General features: G+C 36.2%; 1 protein-coding gene across 1 annotated transcript; it reads left to right on the top strand.

Annotated features, from left to right (window-relative positions):
* The first annotated feature begins 5,321 nt into the window (after positions 1–5,321).
* Positions 5,322–15,954, top strand: LOC104455472. The gene is made up of 4 exons (XM_039317757.1): positions 5,322–5,984; positions 11,529–11,618; positions 12,883–12,976; positions 15,851–15,954. The coding sequence occupies exons 1-4, from the start codon at positions 5,322–5,324 to the stop codon at positions 15,952–15,954; spliced, it is 951 nt and encodes a 316-aa protein (XP_039173691.1).

The following is a 15,954-nucleotide window of genomic DNA, read 5'->3' as shown; positions in this document are numbered from 1 at the left end:
TGATGAACCTTGTAATTTTCTCGTGCTAATACCTAATAAGCAGAAAATTCGTTCCCTTTTTTTCTTTGATAGTGGGCTTACCATGTAATTTCTAACATGTTTCAATGGTGTGATGTGGACGTCGACAATATTCGCAATACTTACCCTTATTTTGGCCTCTCCCTCTTTGTGATGATGTGGCTTTATGATGACCATTTGATTCAAACCCATGGGAGATTAAATAAGGGCCATCAGATGCACATCCTCACCATTGATCTGAGCCGTCAGATTTGGGAAGATATGGGCCATTAGATCCGTGCTCAGTCTTGTGATCTTCACCGTCGGCTCGAAAAGAATAGGAGCCGTCAAATCCCATACTTTTGATATCCACCATTAACTCGAAAGGAATAGGAGCTGTCACATCCATTCCTTTGATCGGGACCCTTGAAATAGTAGCTTCTAGAGTTCTCTCTATCTTCTTCCTCATTCATTGATCTAGGGTTGCTGCCTAACCCACCAGCTCGCTGCAGTGCATGAAGGCCGTCGTGAGATTGACCCAAAGGCCGCCGTGAGATTGACCCGAGAGCCTTGTCGGCACAATAAGGGCCACACCATCACCTCCTTTCTCATGTCCAACAGTCCCAAGTCATTGATTTTATTCTTGGGCAGCTAGCTAGAATATGCAATCGAGCGGGGGGACGGGTTCCATGGTGAGGATCTGCAAGTGAAAAGGTACGTAGCTCTCTTTTGAGGGTAAAAAGAAACTAAGTCACTTTCTCTCTCTCTTTAATTTCCTTATATTGCTTGAGGGTCTTCTCCAACCCTTCGAGCTACTCCTCGGCTACCTTGAACTCATTTTAGAGGGCCGAGAGACAGTTGAAGCAAGTGGTAACCGAGAGGTTCCCTTGCTTCAACTTTGAGATGATAGGGCTAGTAAGAACACTTAAAGGGGGGTGAATATGTGTTAAACACCTAGAGGGGGTGAATAGGTGTTAAATAAGTTTTTGCAAGACTTAACAACTTAATTCGTCTTTTGAGAATAATAGACTGAAGATGTAAAAGACTGTAAACAGTTATATAAGACTACGAATTAAATTAAAGAGAATTGAAACGCAAAGTTTATAGTGGTTCGGCTTAAACCAAGCCTACGTCCACTCTAAAAATATCTTAGATTTGGATTAATTATTTCACTTCATGGATTGAGGACATCATTTCCTTTATAATTTTTTAAAATATTTTTGTTAATCAATACTTTTTCTACTTTAATTAATCCTATAAATATACATAACAACTAGCTAATTTTTGTCATTTTTATTTGTTCTCTTTCTAAAAATATCTTGTTTAGTTCATTAAAGCAGCTATATTTATCGAATGTTAACAAATTCTCATTGTTTAAAATTATTATTGATATCTATTGTTTTGTCTATTATGTGTACTTTGGTTAATTAATTTTCCTTCCATTTTCTATAGTTTTCATTTTTACCTTAATTAAGGGTAAAAGAGAGATTTCTTATAAAAGTTGAGATGAAATATACTTTTATCTCCTTTATATATAAATTTTTTTTTTTATCTCTTTGTAAAGTCAAGTGCATTGAAATAAGGTTGTTTTGAGGTACTTTGCACATATTCTTGTTCCGATCTGCCTACTAAACTTTTACTAGTCTGAACGCTATAGAAAGTCCTCGAAAGTAGCATTTACAAATTATAATTTTTTTATGATTTTTTAAAGTTCAAGCAATTACTTTTGAAAAAGTCAAAAGAAGTATCTGTTTACTTAAATAGCCAAAATAAATAGGCTTTAGGTCCATACTCTAAAGTAGTGGGGGGTTTGAATCTCACCTTCTTAAGAGGTTGGAGTGAAGACAATTTAGTTTCAGGTATGGTTTTTGACTCTCACGCCTTGCAAGGCGGTATGATAAAAGCTTGAGAGTGAGAGTAGAATAGATGTAGAGTAGGACCGACCAAAAAAAAAAACTAATTAAGTTGTGATAATGTAAAATTTCATTTGAAGAAAATTGTTCAAGTGGGATAAGGTATGTATCTTTAACAAATCATGATGAAAGCAAGATTTTATTTTTATTTTCTTAAAATTTTGGATAAGTATGATATTTTATTATTATTGGATTGTAGGTCATGTTTGACTACATAAAGGAGAGAGCTTAACTGCCAGAGGCTTTGGTCATTCCAAGCAAGGACTTCACTTTGCCAAACTACTCCCAGGTCTAATATAATCTTGAAGAAGCTTCCTCCTCCTTTTAGTTAAATATGATACATTTATCCTGAATTTTTGTGATATCAAAAATTCTAAATTATACTTACTATAATATATTTACTCTAAACTTTGTTCTCAAGAATAGATTTGGAATGGAATAAAAAAAAATGAACAAATTTACTTGTTTCCTAGAACAATTCTAGAATCAAGCTAGTTTCTTCTATCTTTTTCTTTTTTCTTTTCTTCTTCTTCCTCTTCTAACTAGTCGCTAGGCTTGGCAATGGTTGGCAATCTCCAATGACGAGGTCTAGCAACCTCACCGGAGCCTCGCCAACCCTTGGTGAAGTCGGCCTTGCCTTGGCTAGGTGGGGCTCGACCTCGACAAGCCATCTCACCATCACCGAGTGAGGGTCTAGGTTGGCAGCTAGAGAAGGAAGAAGAAGAGAAGGAAAAAAGAAAAGAGTAAAAGAAATATCTCATTAAATTATTAAAAAAAAAAACTAGAAGAAATTTTTAGTCACAAAAAAATTTAAGTCGTATCAAATGCATTTCTATTACTTTTCTATTTCATGAATAATAATTTTGTACAGCTCCTAAACGCGTTTCAATGCTCAAAAACTTGTCCAGAAAACAGAATAAGAAAAAACTATTTTGAGTAGACAGAACAGTTATTAAACAAGTCTTAAAGGACCTCGCTTGGAGAATGGCACCGTCACTTTACAAGAACAGTACAATTTGCCCAATCATTTTGTTAGGTGTAGAACAAGCAATCGGATGACAAATTTGCTCTAGAAAACCATTTATTTTACATGTTTGTAGTAATTAAAGAAACATATCTATTGATATTGAAGAAAAAGAAATTCATGGGGTTATTGACTATCCAAAATCTCGCTGAAGATACTGGAGCAGGCATTGCCATTTGGGCTGAGGGACTCAAGGTTACGGACATTGCTAGAGATGGGGTTGTCCTTTATGCTGAGCATCCGAAGCTAGTCAAGCCAGTTCAAGGTCTTCACTGTTGGAAGTAGTAAAATTGATTAGATCCAGGAAAATTTTACTTGCACCTGTCCTCGTACATGGCATAGGCGTTTAAGTGGAAGAATTGGACTGTGTTGGAGTTCCACTCTTAACCGACTTCAACTCTGATGAAAAATAAGAAAACAACTTGCATGAAGATAAGTGGTTTCATGAAGATAAATGGTGGGCCCAACATTTAAGACATGAGTCGTCTTATTGACAAATTAAAGTTGGTTAACATGGTGAAGTTGGACTTGGCCTTGGATAAAATTTCGGCAACTCCCATTCACGCTGAAGACGGCAAACAAGAGGAAAAGTTCAACTTTACTTCTTGTATTTTGAAGTCAAAGACGGTGGAGTCCAGATGGTGGAGATGTTTATGAATATATGTACCTACGTTTGTTATTTTGTTTTTAGAGAGAGTGAGGGAGCTTTAGGAGCATAGAGAGAGAAATAGAGAGAGAGGATTAAGCTTAGCAAAGCTTGTATAGTTAAGTTTGTAAGAGTGTGGAGTGTACTCCATATTAAGCCTTCGCAAGGCATTTTCCATAATATATTCTCTCTTTTGTGTGCTTACATTCTCTCCTCATTGAATCCTTCAAAGCTCCTTTATCCTTTTGGTTCTAACATTTCCGTCCCACGTGCTGATCAAATTCAAGGATAAGCTTGGTGACATGACTATTCATGAAGAGAGCCTTCATTTTGATGCGGAGATAGAGAAGATCCAAAAATTTGGGTCATTTCAGAGAAGCTAAGGCCTGTTTGGTAATTGGACAAATAGAGAAAATTTCTATTATTTTGTTCTTGGGAATAAATTTGGAACATAAATCTGTTTAGTAAAATTTTTGTTTCTAGGAATAAATTCCTATTTTTTTGTCCTCATAAGTAGATTTGGAACAGAATTGAGAAATATAAAAAAGTTGATTCTTTGTTTTTGAGAACAATTTTAGAATCAAGTCAACCTATTTTTCCTTTTTTTTTTCTCTTCTTTCTTTTTGTTCTTCTTCCCTCTCTTGTTTTTCAAGTGTTGTCGCCACTACCATTGCTGTTTGCCGCCACTGCTGCCCCTCGCCGTCCGCCACTATCCACCAGCCACCGCCACCAATCATTGACGAGCTTGCCAGAGGCTTGCCAAGCTAGGGCGAGGTTTGGCAAGGCCTAATGAGCTTGCCGGTGGCCAGGCGAGCCTCGCCTAAGCCTCCTCCAACCATTAACGAGCCTCACCTAGCCAGGCGAGCCTCGACTCACCAAGATCTAGCGAGGTTGAGCTCCACCGACCTGGGCAAGCTCGACCGAGCCTCGCCCAGCTGTCGAAGAGGTTTGGTCGATGAGGCGCGGCCTCGCCAAGGGCTAGCGACGCTCCGACGAGGTCCCCGACCCTTGTATGGCCGGTTGCCGGTCATCCAAGCGTTGGCAACCGGCAAAGTTGAAGAAGAAGAAAAGAAACAAAAGAAAAAAGAAAATTAATAATAAAATTATTAAAAAATTATTTTAAAAATGATTTGGATTAGAATTTTTCAGAATGGTACCAAACACAATTCTATTTTAGGAATTGAAATTTTAAATAGTTACCAAACGGCTTAAAATGCTTAGAAATCGTTGCCAAGAATGGAATAAAAAATAATCATTTATGATCAGAAATTGTTCTTGAAAACATATGCGTTATCAAATGCGCTCTAAGTTTGTGCTTTCTTCTTCTCTCTTTGGACAGGACTACTAAACCACAAGGCGTGAAAAAGGGAAGGAATTGAAAAAGTAGCACCGACCTTCTAATGCTCTTTCCCACCACTCACTTACGGTCGCAGAAGGGGAAATTGAAAAAGTATAAACCGGCTGCAGAGACGGCATTTAAGGGTTGAGAGAGACGGGAGAGAGAGGGGGCATAGCTCCAATGGTGGGAAAGACAACACTCAATGATATCTAGCACAAAAGAAAAAGAGAAAAGATAAAAGGGATATGCGGTTTAACAAGTAAATAGACTGAGACTTTGATTTCCTAAGAAAACCGGACAAGCAAGTTGTCCAGTCCCCTAGGGAAAATGAGGGGTCAGACTCCACGGTCACCTTATCATTTCCCCCCTATAAATGATGGCGAAGACATTCATTTTCTCGGGATGGACGACACTGTGCATAATCAAGCTGAGAGAGAGACAATGGTGAACCCTTTCAAGATTTACAAGCCCTTGTTGCGAGCGACCATGAGGCTCGCCGGATTGAGACCTCAAAAGATCGAGATCGAACCGGGGACTGTCATGAACATCTGGGCTCCGACCCGATCCAAGAAGAATGCCAACAACGGTAAAAAACCTGCCGTCGTCTTCCTCCACGGCTTCGTTGGCGACGGCATCCTGACGTGGCAGTTCCAAGTCCTCGCCCTTGCTGGGGACTATGCGGTCTACGTGCCGGACCTCCTCTTCTTCGGTGGTTCCTCTACCGGCGATGGCCGCTGGACTTTGGGATTCCAGGCGGAGTGCCTGGCAAGGGGGCTGGCAAAGCTGGGAGTGCAGCAGTGCACAGTGGTCGGGTTCAGCTACGGCGCGATGATGACGTTCAGGCTGGCCAAGTTGCAGCCTGAGCTGGTCGAGTCGGTGGTGGCGACGTGCTCTGGCCCGGTGGTGACGGAGTCGCTGAGCCGAGAGTGCTTAGAGAGGTTGGGGTTTCCGACGTTGTCGGAATTTCTGTTGCCTGATTCGGCGAGTGCACTAAAGAAGTTGCTTGAAATTGGCAGCTTCCACTTCCCTAGACTCCCCAAATGTGTTTTCAAGCACGCTCTAGAGGTACGTACCAAAGCGAACTTTTCTAAGATCATGCACGGAGACCTTTGCTCTATCCAGAGGTTCTTAGTCCATTATCTAAATAATCGATCAATTCTCCGGTATCGGCTTTTAAATTTTCATCGTGTCAATGATGTAAACGAAATATATTTGTCAACTACGTGTAATCTAAACTACCAAATCAAAATAAACTTATCAATTCACTCATGAGTTTTCCATTTATTACGTAGCTAACCAAAACTCATCGCTTTTACTTATCAAATTATATAACTTTATCCATACTTAGCTTATGTATCCTGTTTTAATTGTTTCGGAATAATTTAACGTAATTTTTGTTCTTTACAATCCAATGACATATCAATATTTGTTATTTTCGCAAAAATGCTCTTAACAAAACAAGGAAAGTTGCAGGCGTGGCTTTCTCGGAAATTTTGATAACTTTTGGCTTTGTTTTCCCCTTTTAGACTTTCACAAGCTATATAGGACAAGCAATGGTTGTTGAGAATTTCAACATTTTTATATTTTCATTTCTAAATTCCGAATACCATGCTCTTAAATTTATATAGGACCACACTTGGTGGATGATGGTTGAGAAGATCAATCGATTACATAAATTTTTGCTTTTCTTGTCACATATCAATGGTAGTATTGATTTTAATGTGCTTTTCGAAGCAACCTTTGCACTTGTAGCCTTACGTTGCTAGCATGTCAAGATTGCATTACGAGTGACGATATTAAATTGGCAAAATGTGTGAGGCTTCACTTAATATAATGAAAAAAATTATCATAAGAAAGTGGATTTTAACATAACATGTTGTATTGATCATCAATTTATTGTGGCAATACAATATAGTTTAGTTGATTTATGTTTAAATTTGAATCGCCAAGATATCTATTATTGATCATTTAATCAAATTTACTTTTTGATTTTGATTTTATAGCATAATTTTAATGTTATCTCTTTTTATTTCTCTCCTCCCTCCAAAAGCATTTTCAACTATAGTTGACCCTAGGTATAAGATTGGTGAAATGTTTCATTGTTTTTAATTTGTGTAATATTTTGTTTTGGATAGTTTAATGCAATTTTAGCGTAAGTATATAATATTTCTAATTTTGGTGCTAATAACTAATTGCTTGGTTATACTTTTATTATATTGAGTAAATGATTATGTTTCTTAACTTTTCTAATAAGATGCTATTTTAAGTAAATGATTGCGGAACCTGTAATTTGTGCGACAAAGTCCTCTAAATTAGATGACTCTAATTGATTCTTTTCATCATCAATACCCTTAATCATTTTGAATTTGTTGTAGAATTAATCAATTTTAATTTACGAAAATAACTAGAAAATTAAAATTCTGAAATTTCAGCTTTATATGTTTTGACCAATGTAAAATTTAGAGTAATAAAGAAGAAAATCGATAAGAAGTGAGAAAATTGAAGGAGGAGAGAGAGAGTAATCATGTGTCGTCACCCTCTACGTCTACCCTAGCCTTAGTCGTTGGCACCTATCCTGTCCTGTACTCACCTCCATCATCACAAATGTTCCTTCTTTCCACATATTCGAAATTAGTCGATCAATTATTGTTATAATAATAATTGTTATTATTTCTTTTTGCTCAAGAGCTTATCAAAGTTATGAAGAAATACTCGTTATTATTCAGATAATTGTTTGCTTTCTCTATAATATTAAATTTTTTAAATTCCTATGGCGACCGCATTAAAACTAAGTGTGTTCATGACAAAAGGATTTGATTGTATGAACCATTGGAATTAGAGTATTCATCAGTATTAAAAGTTTCAGAACTTTATATAAGAAGTACACAACTTAGAGGATCGATGATAGTATTAAGAGGCAATTCCGAATAAAGGCCTGAAGTGCTTTTATTTTTTAAATAATAGTCTGAAGTGTTCTCATTTTTTTCAAATAAGAGCTTGAAATGAATTTTATTTCAAAAAATGGCTTGAGTCACCGGTTGATAAGGGTATTTTTTTCCTTTACATTTTTTATTTTTTCACTTTTTTTCTTTTTTGTATTAGATAAATAATGAATTAAAAAAATGGAAGGGAAGGAAATTAGGTTAGCCCTCATTGCTGCCGTCTCACCATTGTCGGGAAGGGTTGGCGATCGTGGGGGACAGTTGGCCAAGGGTTGACGAGGGCCACCACTAGCAGGGATTGGTTGCGAGTGGCAACCCTTGACCAGTTCTAGGCTAGGGCCGGTAACCCTCGCCAAATCTAGGTGAGGGCTGTGACCCTTGCCCAAATCTAGGCAAGGGCCTGCAAACCCTTGCCTACAGTTGGTAAGGGTAATTGGCCACTAACTAGGACCTGACGACCTTTGGCAACCCTTGATTGGCCATTCCTCACCATCATCGGCCATTTTTAAAAATATATATAATTTAAATAATATTAAAAATTAAAAATTATATTAGACAAAAATGCCCTTAGCTAGCCGGTGAGTCAAGTCCTTAGTTGAAACTTTTATGGCTACTTAAGGCCTCTATTTGAAATAATATCTATTTTAGGTATTTATTTGAGAAAATAAGGGCACTTTAAGCCTTTATTTGGAAATTTTTCTAGTATTAGTTTAGAAACTTTGCAATTGATAAAATCTCAAAGGAAAGTTTATATATAGGTCCTCGAGGGCTACTATTGGATCATAATTTGAAAAATGCTATTCACAAAAACACACGTACATGTAGGACTTGGGTTGGACTACCATATTTTTCTTAAGGTGAATTTATTTGAATTTTTTCAACACGTACCATCACCATTTTGGAATATTATGGTACGCATGCCTCTCAAATAAATTTTTGACCGACAATTTTCTTTTACGAATGAAGTTGATTGTAATTATTTTAAATATGTGGTCCTTAGTCTTAACTATGGGAAGGTATGTTACTCATCAGTTCGTCACTTATTTCATTCATTCATCTCAAACGATATATTCAGTGAGTTAAATTTTGAGAATCTTTAGATTTAATAAGTGTCGGCCCCATGAAAATCTTATCAAATCTAATGATCTAGATACATTTTACTATGTATAGGACTTGGAGAATCTCTATTACAAAGTGAGGACTTGACTTTGCTTCAAATTGATGAAGACATTTATTATTCATAATGTCGATAGAAGGAAGAATTTTCACGAGTCTTAACATGTTGATGTCATATTGGACTAAGTGCTTATCATATGTGCACATTGTATTGATCCATTATGTGATACAAGTTTTTCTACTAATTTTATTTTTAGTAGAATGTTAAAGTATCCCATATCATGTATGTACAAGGTTTATATAAATGTGTGTGTGTGTGATTACTTTCACTTATTAGTTTAGGCTTTTGAGTTGACAATTTTAACAAGGTATTAGAATAAGGTGTTGCCCCAATTTATTTTTCACATGCGGGCCCTCATTTGTCAAATTTCATGTGTTATTCGTAATCCCACTTGCACATAAGAGTTGGACATGCTTATACATAATGCTAAAAAATATCATGGGATAGACTAACAATGAAGATGGCAAGTAGTTACCAACTCTCTAATGTACATCCATCACAAACGTACTATCAATACAAGATCTATGATTTAATAACTTGTGGTCTCTGTCACTCGCCTGTGTCTATCGAGCTACCACATCATTCATTGTCACCCTACTAGCCAGCATGGATGCTGCAACCTTCTATTGTCTACGTTCGATTTAGCTGAAGTTGTTAGAAATGCACAACGAAAATTCGATACTTTTATCTAGAGAGATTGTCAAGAAAGAGATTAAGTCCAAGCTTGTCAATATATATTTAGTTGAATCCATCTTCACTTAAAAACTTAAATATGAGTTTTGAGCCAGTTAAGATATATTAATATCTTAACACCATATTTATTCTTCAACACGAGTCTTTTCAAATGTAACTTATGTATGCAACTCAACAGAAGCAGAGGGCTTGGTTCATGACCTCAGAGGTTAGAGCCGCCACATCGTTCGTTGTGATCATTTTAGGAGACAGAGATATCTTTTGCACATGGACATGGTAGCATCTTGCCAACATGATGGGCCCCATGGGCGAGGCCAAAATGAGTCGTTGTTGACTAGTCGGAATAAAACTGAATAAGATATGATATTAAATCTAAATATTCTACTAGATGTTATTCATTGTTTTGTGAATTATAGTAATATAGTCAAATATTTTTATATTCTATCATGTTCATTGTTTGGTATAAACAATATATCAATATTATTAAATATGAAAATGCACAAACTGATATGTTAAGAATCTCTTATAATTCACTAGTTAATTTTAATTTTAGCAACTAAATAACTAATTACCTCAACGGTCATAGTGCTGGAATATATATATATATATATATATATATATATATATATATATAAAAGGTTATACAATTAGTGTACCTAATATTTCCCAATAAGCAAAATCCAAAATAAGTGATTTGCGTTTACCCGCATAAGATATGTAAAACATATAACAGAAAGAAAAAAATCTCAGCCCCCCACCAAAAAAAAAAAAATGCAGGATCTTCAACTGTTTTGTGTAGCTCTTTTAGAAAAATCATATATACTCAACTCTTTTGTTTCGATAAAAATGTGTAATTTATAAAATATTTTTGTAAAAATGATTGTTCGTATTAAATAAAATAATTAATCAATGAAAAATATTTTCATTGTTAACAACTATTTATATCTAAATATTTTCATGGATAATGTTAATATTTCTCATTCGTTCGTTGATTTTTATAAGTGATGCAAGTAATTATTTTTAGAAAATTATTTTCCAAATCATCAATTTTTCACGAAATAAATGAAGCTAAAATTCTAATAAACAATTGCATAGGTTTTGATGATATGCTTTTATCTGTCAAATTTTATCCCTCATCCTTGGCACATTGACCATCGTCCCCGTCCCACAACCACTACTACCACCATCCATTAGCCTCCCTGAGAGAGAGAGAGAGAGAGAGAGAGAGAGAGAGAGAGAGAGAGAGAGAGAGAGATGCTGCATCAAGCTTATTGCTGGAATGGGGGTGACGCTGATTGTAACGTCGCTGGAGGTCTCTAGTAGTCGCGGGGTCGGAAAGTGCCACGGCCAGCATTGATGGTGTGGTTGGGGCAGAACAAAACGAAGTAGATCTTTCTCCTTTGCTTTTGGGAGACAATCAGATGTCATCTCCTCCGTGGTGAATGATCATCATCAAGATATTTGTGCCTAGATGACGGGGAGAGAGAGGGAGAGAGAGAGATCTATCAACTCAAGTCTTGTCGTCAAAGTGGAGCCACCTACGGTGGTGCTGGGACTGGAGGTGGCGGTCTCCATCGATGGTGGCTGTCACAAGTTCGGTGCTGGTGGGCGTTTAGAAGCAGGAGAGAGAGAGAGAGAGAGAGAGAGATTTTTCTAGTGATATTTATGGACATGTGTAAAAATCATAATGGACTCTCCTCTTTTTTTTTTTTTTTTTTTTTTTTTAACTATAATGGACTCTCCTTGTAGAGATGAGATGTTTACCTCATTTATCCCTTTCTTGTCGTTGGATGGTAGGTCTTGTTTGACTGCAGAAAAGAGAGAGCCGAATTGCTGGAGGCTTTGGTCATTCCAGACAAAGATTTCGCTTTCCCACAGTACTCTCAGGTTTGATGAATCTTCTCCTTCGGTGGTTGTTTATTTTTTAACCCTACATAGAATCCTTTGTTACCAAAAAAAAAAAAAAAAAAAAAGTTTTTACATAAAAAAAAAAACTGATTATAAGTTGAAAAATTCTGATTTATACTCATTTTATGGGGGAAGTACTGAACCAAGCCGGCACTTAATTGAGAAAAATTTTCTTGGTGGCTGCAATATGAGATGAGATCCATTATTTCTTTCATTCTTTGTTGATTTTCTCTAACATTAAGATGCTGGGCATAATACTTGGATTGTGTAAATCTGCATGTCACTCTAGTATAAGTTTTGTTCTGACAATGCAAGATGTGTTTGTAACCTGCTCAAGTATACAAAAGGGAAAAATAGAGCAAAACCACCTGTATCAAGAAAAGTATACGCAAACGATCTCATTCACCTTTTTGGAGGACCATAACCAACTAATCTTCTCGATTGATAGTGTATAAAGGTGCTCGTGTAAAACTTTTCACAGTTGTGATGTATGCTACAATTTCTCTGCCAAAAGCTAGTCCTAAGAACACTTATCCTCGCAACCTGTAAAATTACTTTCCATGGTTCTCACCAAATCCAATGATATATTATACATATTAAGTTCATAACATGTCTGTGCAAGATATGCATAATTGACTTGATGTCAACCCTTTCATCTTGTCAGATGATGTGTGGCTTTTGCATTTGACAACTAAGATAACTCATGAAAATTACCATAAAAGTTCCAAATTTATTGCACTTATGTCAATTTACTTGGCCAAGTAACATCATATTAGTTGCCTCCTATCAGGTGCAATTATCTAAATTTCTATAATCAAATAGTTTATTATCTATATATAATGAATAATCATTACTAATTATATTAATCAATGCTCAAAAAATTATAATTGTTATTTCAATCATATTTTTAACTATGTAATACATAATATTCTTTTAATTGGACATATTAAATGATCAAATTGGAGTCATAATAAATGAAAAAAAAACTATTTACCCCTTGTTTTATATGTGATTCATACAACAAAAAGGATAATAGATACTATAATACTTAAATCAAACAATGTACTAATTAATGCAATAGCCATTACGCTACAACTTATTCCATTGCTACATATAGTTGATACGAAATGGACTCAGATTATTCGGGTGTACGGACGCAATACTTTCTCAAACTACATTCCCTCTAGTTATATTTGTAGAATGTTGTGGAAATCGGCTGATGATTGATGGGATCTTTCTACAGAAGGTGCATCTGGTTTGGGGCGAGAATGACAGGATCTTCCCTGTTGAAGTAGCCAAATCACTGAAAGAGTATGTTTACAGATTTCCAATTAATAGTTCGTCAATCAATTTATATTTATTTATTTATTAATAATAAATTTTTAATGCCGAAACCATATTGTCATATCAGCATGTCTTTGCTGCTTCCTTTTGCTTGATTATCTTCCATCGTGAAGAATAGAAGCCACGTCTTGTCATAAACTTTAACCGCAGTTTTTATTTTGTCCAATTTTGGTTTGCAATTAAGACAACTCGTTAGATTGCATATGTTTTTTTTTTTTTTTGATGACAGGAGGAACCAGCTTGCACCGACAGTGCGTCGTAAACCCCCCGGTGACGCTAGCAAGGAAACCACCACCCCGACGCCACGCTTAAGTCACCACACAACGCTTTAGCCTCCCTGTTTCGCAGGGGCTTTGAACCTTGGCCTCCACCGGGGAGGGCAAAGGATCTACCATCCATGGTGCAACGGCCGGTGGTGTTAGATTGCATATGTTTGTATCAGAATTTTAAGAAATGAATTTTGACATATAAAATCAATTTACGACAATGACAGTGTAACTTTTCTTTTGCACGGTTTGCAGACCTAATAAAGCTATTATATGTTCTATGTGAAATTGCATGAAGCTAATTGGGAAGTATTGATACACTTGTAACGATTTATTTATCTTATTGGTACTTGGTTCACTGATAATTTCCCGTTAAATATATATATATATATATATATATCTCTTTTTTTCCGACCCGACATCTATTATTGTAAATAGACATTCTTAAAAGATGTTGTTTGCTCCAATGGGTTTCCGTTCAATTGTTTTCGGCAGAAATTTGACTCGTTCCTTTATGTTCTTTTGGACAGAAATTTGGGAGATAGTGCGACACTGGTATGCATTGAGAAAGCAGGCCATTTGGTTGCATTGGAGAGACCTTTCGTCTACCATAAATGTTTGAAGAAAATTCTGGCCTCTATTTACAAAGCTGGACATACAAAATAATTGGGTCGTATTCTGATGACTGTTATAACAATTAGTAGAATAATTTGTTAAAAAGATTACAAATATCGTCAATTTGGCGTGCATCTTGATGAATTTGTTGTTTTTTTTTAAAGACACATGCACTTAATTATCGCAATAAATAACAATATATGGTTGCAATCTTGCTTTCGAAGTAAATCTCAGCCACATTGCTTCCTTGGTTGCTTCTGTTGCTGTAACGTACTCTTACCCTAGCGTTCGATGTTATGAATTTGCTTTATTATATAAAAGGAATATAGAGAGAGACAGAGGAATAGTGGTGGCAGATGACTGTTTATCGTCACTGTCCGCCGCGAGGACGAGGTCACGGGAGAGAGGGGGCTCTGGAGGCGGAGGTAGCTTGGCTGTGGAGTTGGCTAGGTGATTATCACAGGCGGAGTCGGACCAGAGCTATCTTGTTGCAGGGGAGAGGCTGCACAGCGGTCAGGATTGAGGGGCTAAAGAGGGAGAGGCTGATTTGGATTTTCTAGACAAAACCTCGTTTTTCTTGGATTAGTATCAAGATGATATTATTATTTTTAAATCCACATTAGTTTGTTGACGTGAGAATGTTATATCAAATGATTAACAGTGACTTGGAACAAAAGGTTAATCGGAGAATTTATATGAGATTTAAGTGAAAGTTGGTGATTTTTTTATATAAAAAGAAACATAATTTGAACTGAACATAAAATTGAAGAATATTTAGGATTTAAGGAGAAACAAACTACGTTGTTTCCAGCAAAAATCTTGTGATATAAATTGGTTCTTTAAAAATTGACGGTACTGCAATTTTTTTTTTCTTTTAAGTAAATGGACATCCCGGGTAAATACACGTACTAACAAAGATGGCGGGACAACGGGGAGAAAGGTAGTAGAGTACGGGTTAGACGGTAGCGAGCACGCAGCAAAAGAGCTTTACGAGAAAATATTAGATGAGTCATTCTCCACGTGGACTATATGAAAACCACACAAAATTTGACATGTGTTGTCCACATATAATCCAGGCCCCACGCTAAGATAATTTAAAATTGGAAAAATGTCACAAATGGTCCATGAATTTTCATCTAATATTTAATTTCATCCCTAAGCTTTTGATTTGCTCAATTTGGTCTCTTAACTATTAATAAATGGTCCATCTAGTCCTTCCGTTTGTTCAAACCGTTAAGTGATGAAGTGGAGCATTAATTGATTACGTGAAACTAAGTTGGATTACTAGAATTATGAGTCAATATATACCTTAAAAAAAGAAAACAAATTAGGGGTTAGCTAGAGATGAGAGCATTGATTACAAAAGCAGAGAGAACAAGTTGTTCTGTATCTTTTTTTTTTTTTTTTTATGGTGGCCACAATTTGACCCGTTGCAGATGTAATTTCCATACGGATATTCCACATGTCTTTTTTATTTTATTTTATTTAAAAGACTCAAAGCCATGTAAGCCGATGTCGTTAACTTTAACTAACGGAATAACAAAATTGGTCAATTTTCAAATAGTTAGGGATTAGATGAAACATTTATTAATAGTTCAGGAACCAAATTGAGCAAATCAAAAGCTTAGGGATGAAAATGAATATTATATGAAAGTTTTGGGACTAAGTTGAGCAAATCGAAAGTTCAAGGATGAAATTGAACATTAGATGAAAGTTCAGGAATCAAATTGAGCAAATTGAAAGCTCAATGATGAAATTGAACATTAGATAAAAGTTCAAGGATTATTTGTGACATTTTCCTTTTTAAAATTTTATGCTTCCCTCTCTTCTGTCTCTCTAACCTTCTCTCTCCTCTATAGACCATCTCTTTCCTCTCTTTTCTCTCTCTCCCCCCGTTCTCCATTCCAATATAGGAGAAGAACAATATTGCGAGGGGTTAAAAAATAGTTCTATGCTTTTTCTCTCATCATTGCGCCACTCTTCCAGCGAACCGTGACATCGACGACCCTCCGCCTCCACCTGTTGCCTCCATTGGCCCCAACCCCAACATCAACGCCGACGCCACCGATGCCTCCATTGTCGCCTCCTAA

The sequence above is a fragment of the Eucalyptus grandis genome, chromosome 7 (assembly GCF_016545825.1).
Source record: "Eucalyptus grandis isolate ANBG69807.140 chromosome 7, ASM1654582v1, whole genome shotgun sequence".
NCBI lineage: Eukaryota > Viridiplantae > Streptophyta > Magnoliopsida > Myrtales > Myrtaceae > Eucalyptus > Eucalyptus grandis.
Note: the sequence above shows the minus strand (reverse complement) of the source record. Positions and strands in the feature narration are given on the sequence as shown.

Excerpts from the sequence above, each read along its gene's own strand:
- LOC104455472 (XM_039317757.1), top strand. The coding sequence starts at position 5,322 with ATGGACGACACTGTGCATAATCAAGCTGAGAGAGAGACAATGGTGAAC. Across the intron at positions 5,985-11,528 it reads TTTTCAAGCACGCTCTAGAG|GTCTTGTTTGACTGCAGAAA; the intron begins GTACGTACCAAA and ends GTTGGATGGTAG. Across the intron at positions 11,619-12,882 it reads CTTTCCCACAGTACTCTCAG|AAGGTGCATCTGGTTTGGGG; the intron begins GTTTGATGAATC and ends ATCTTTCTACAG.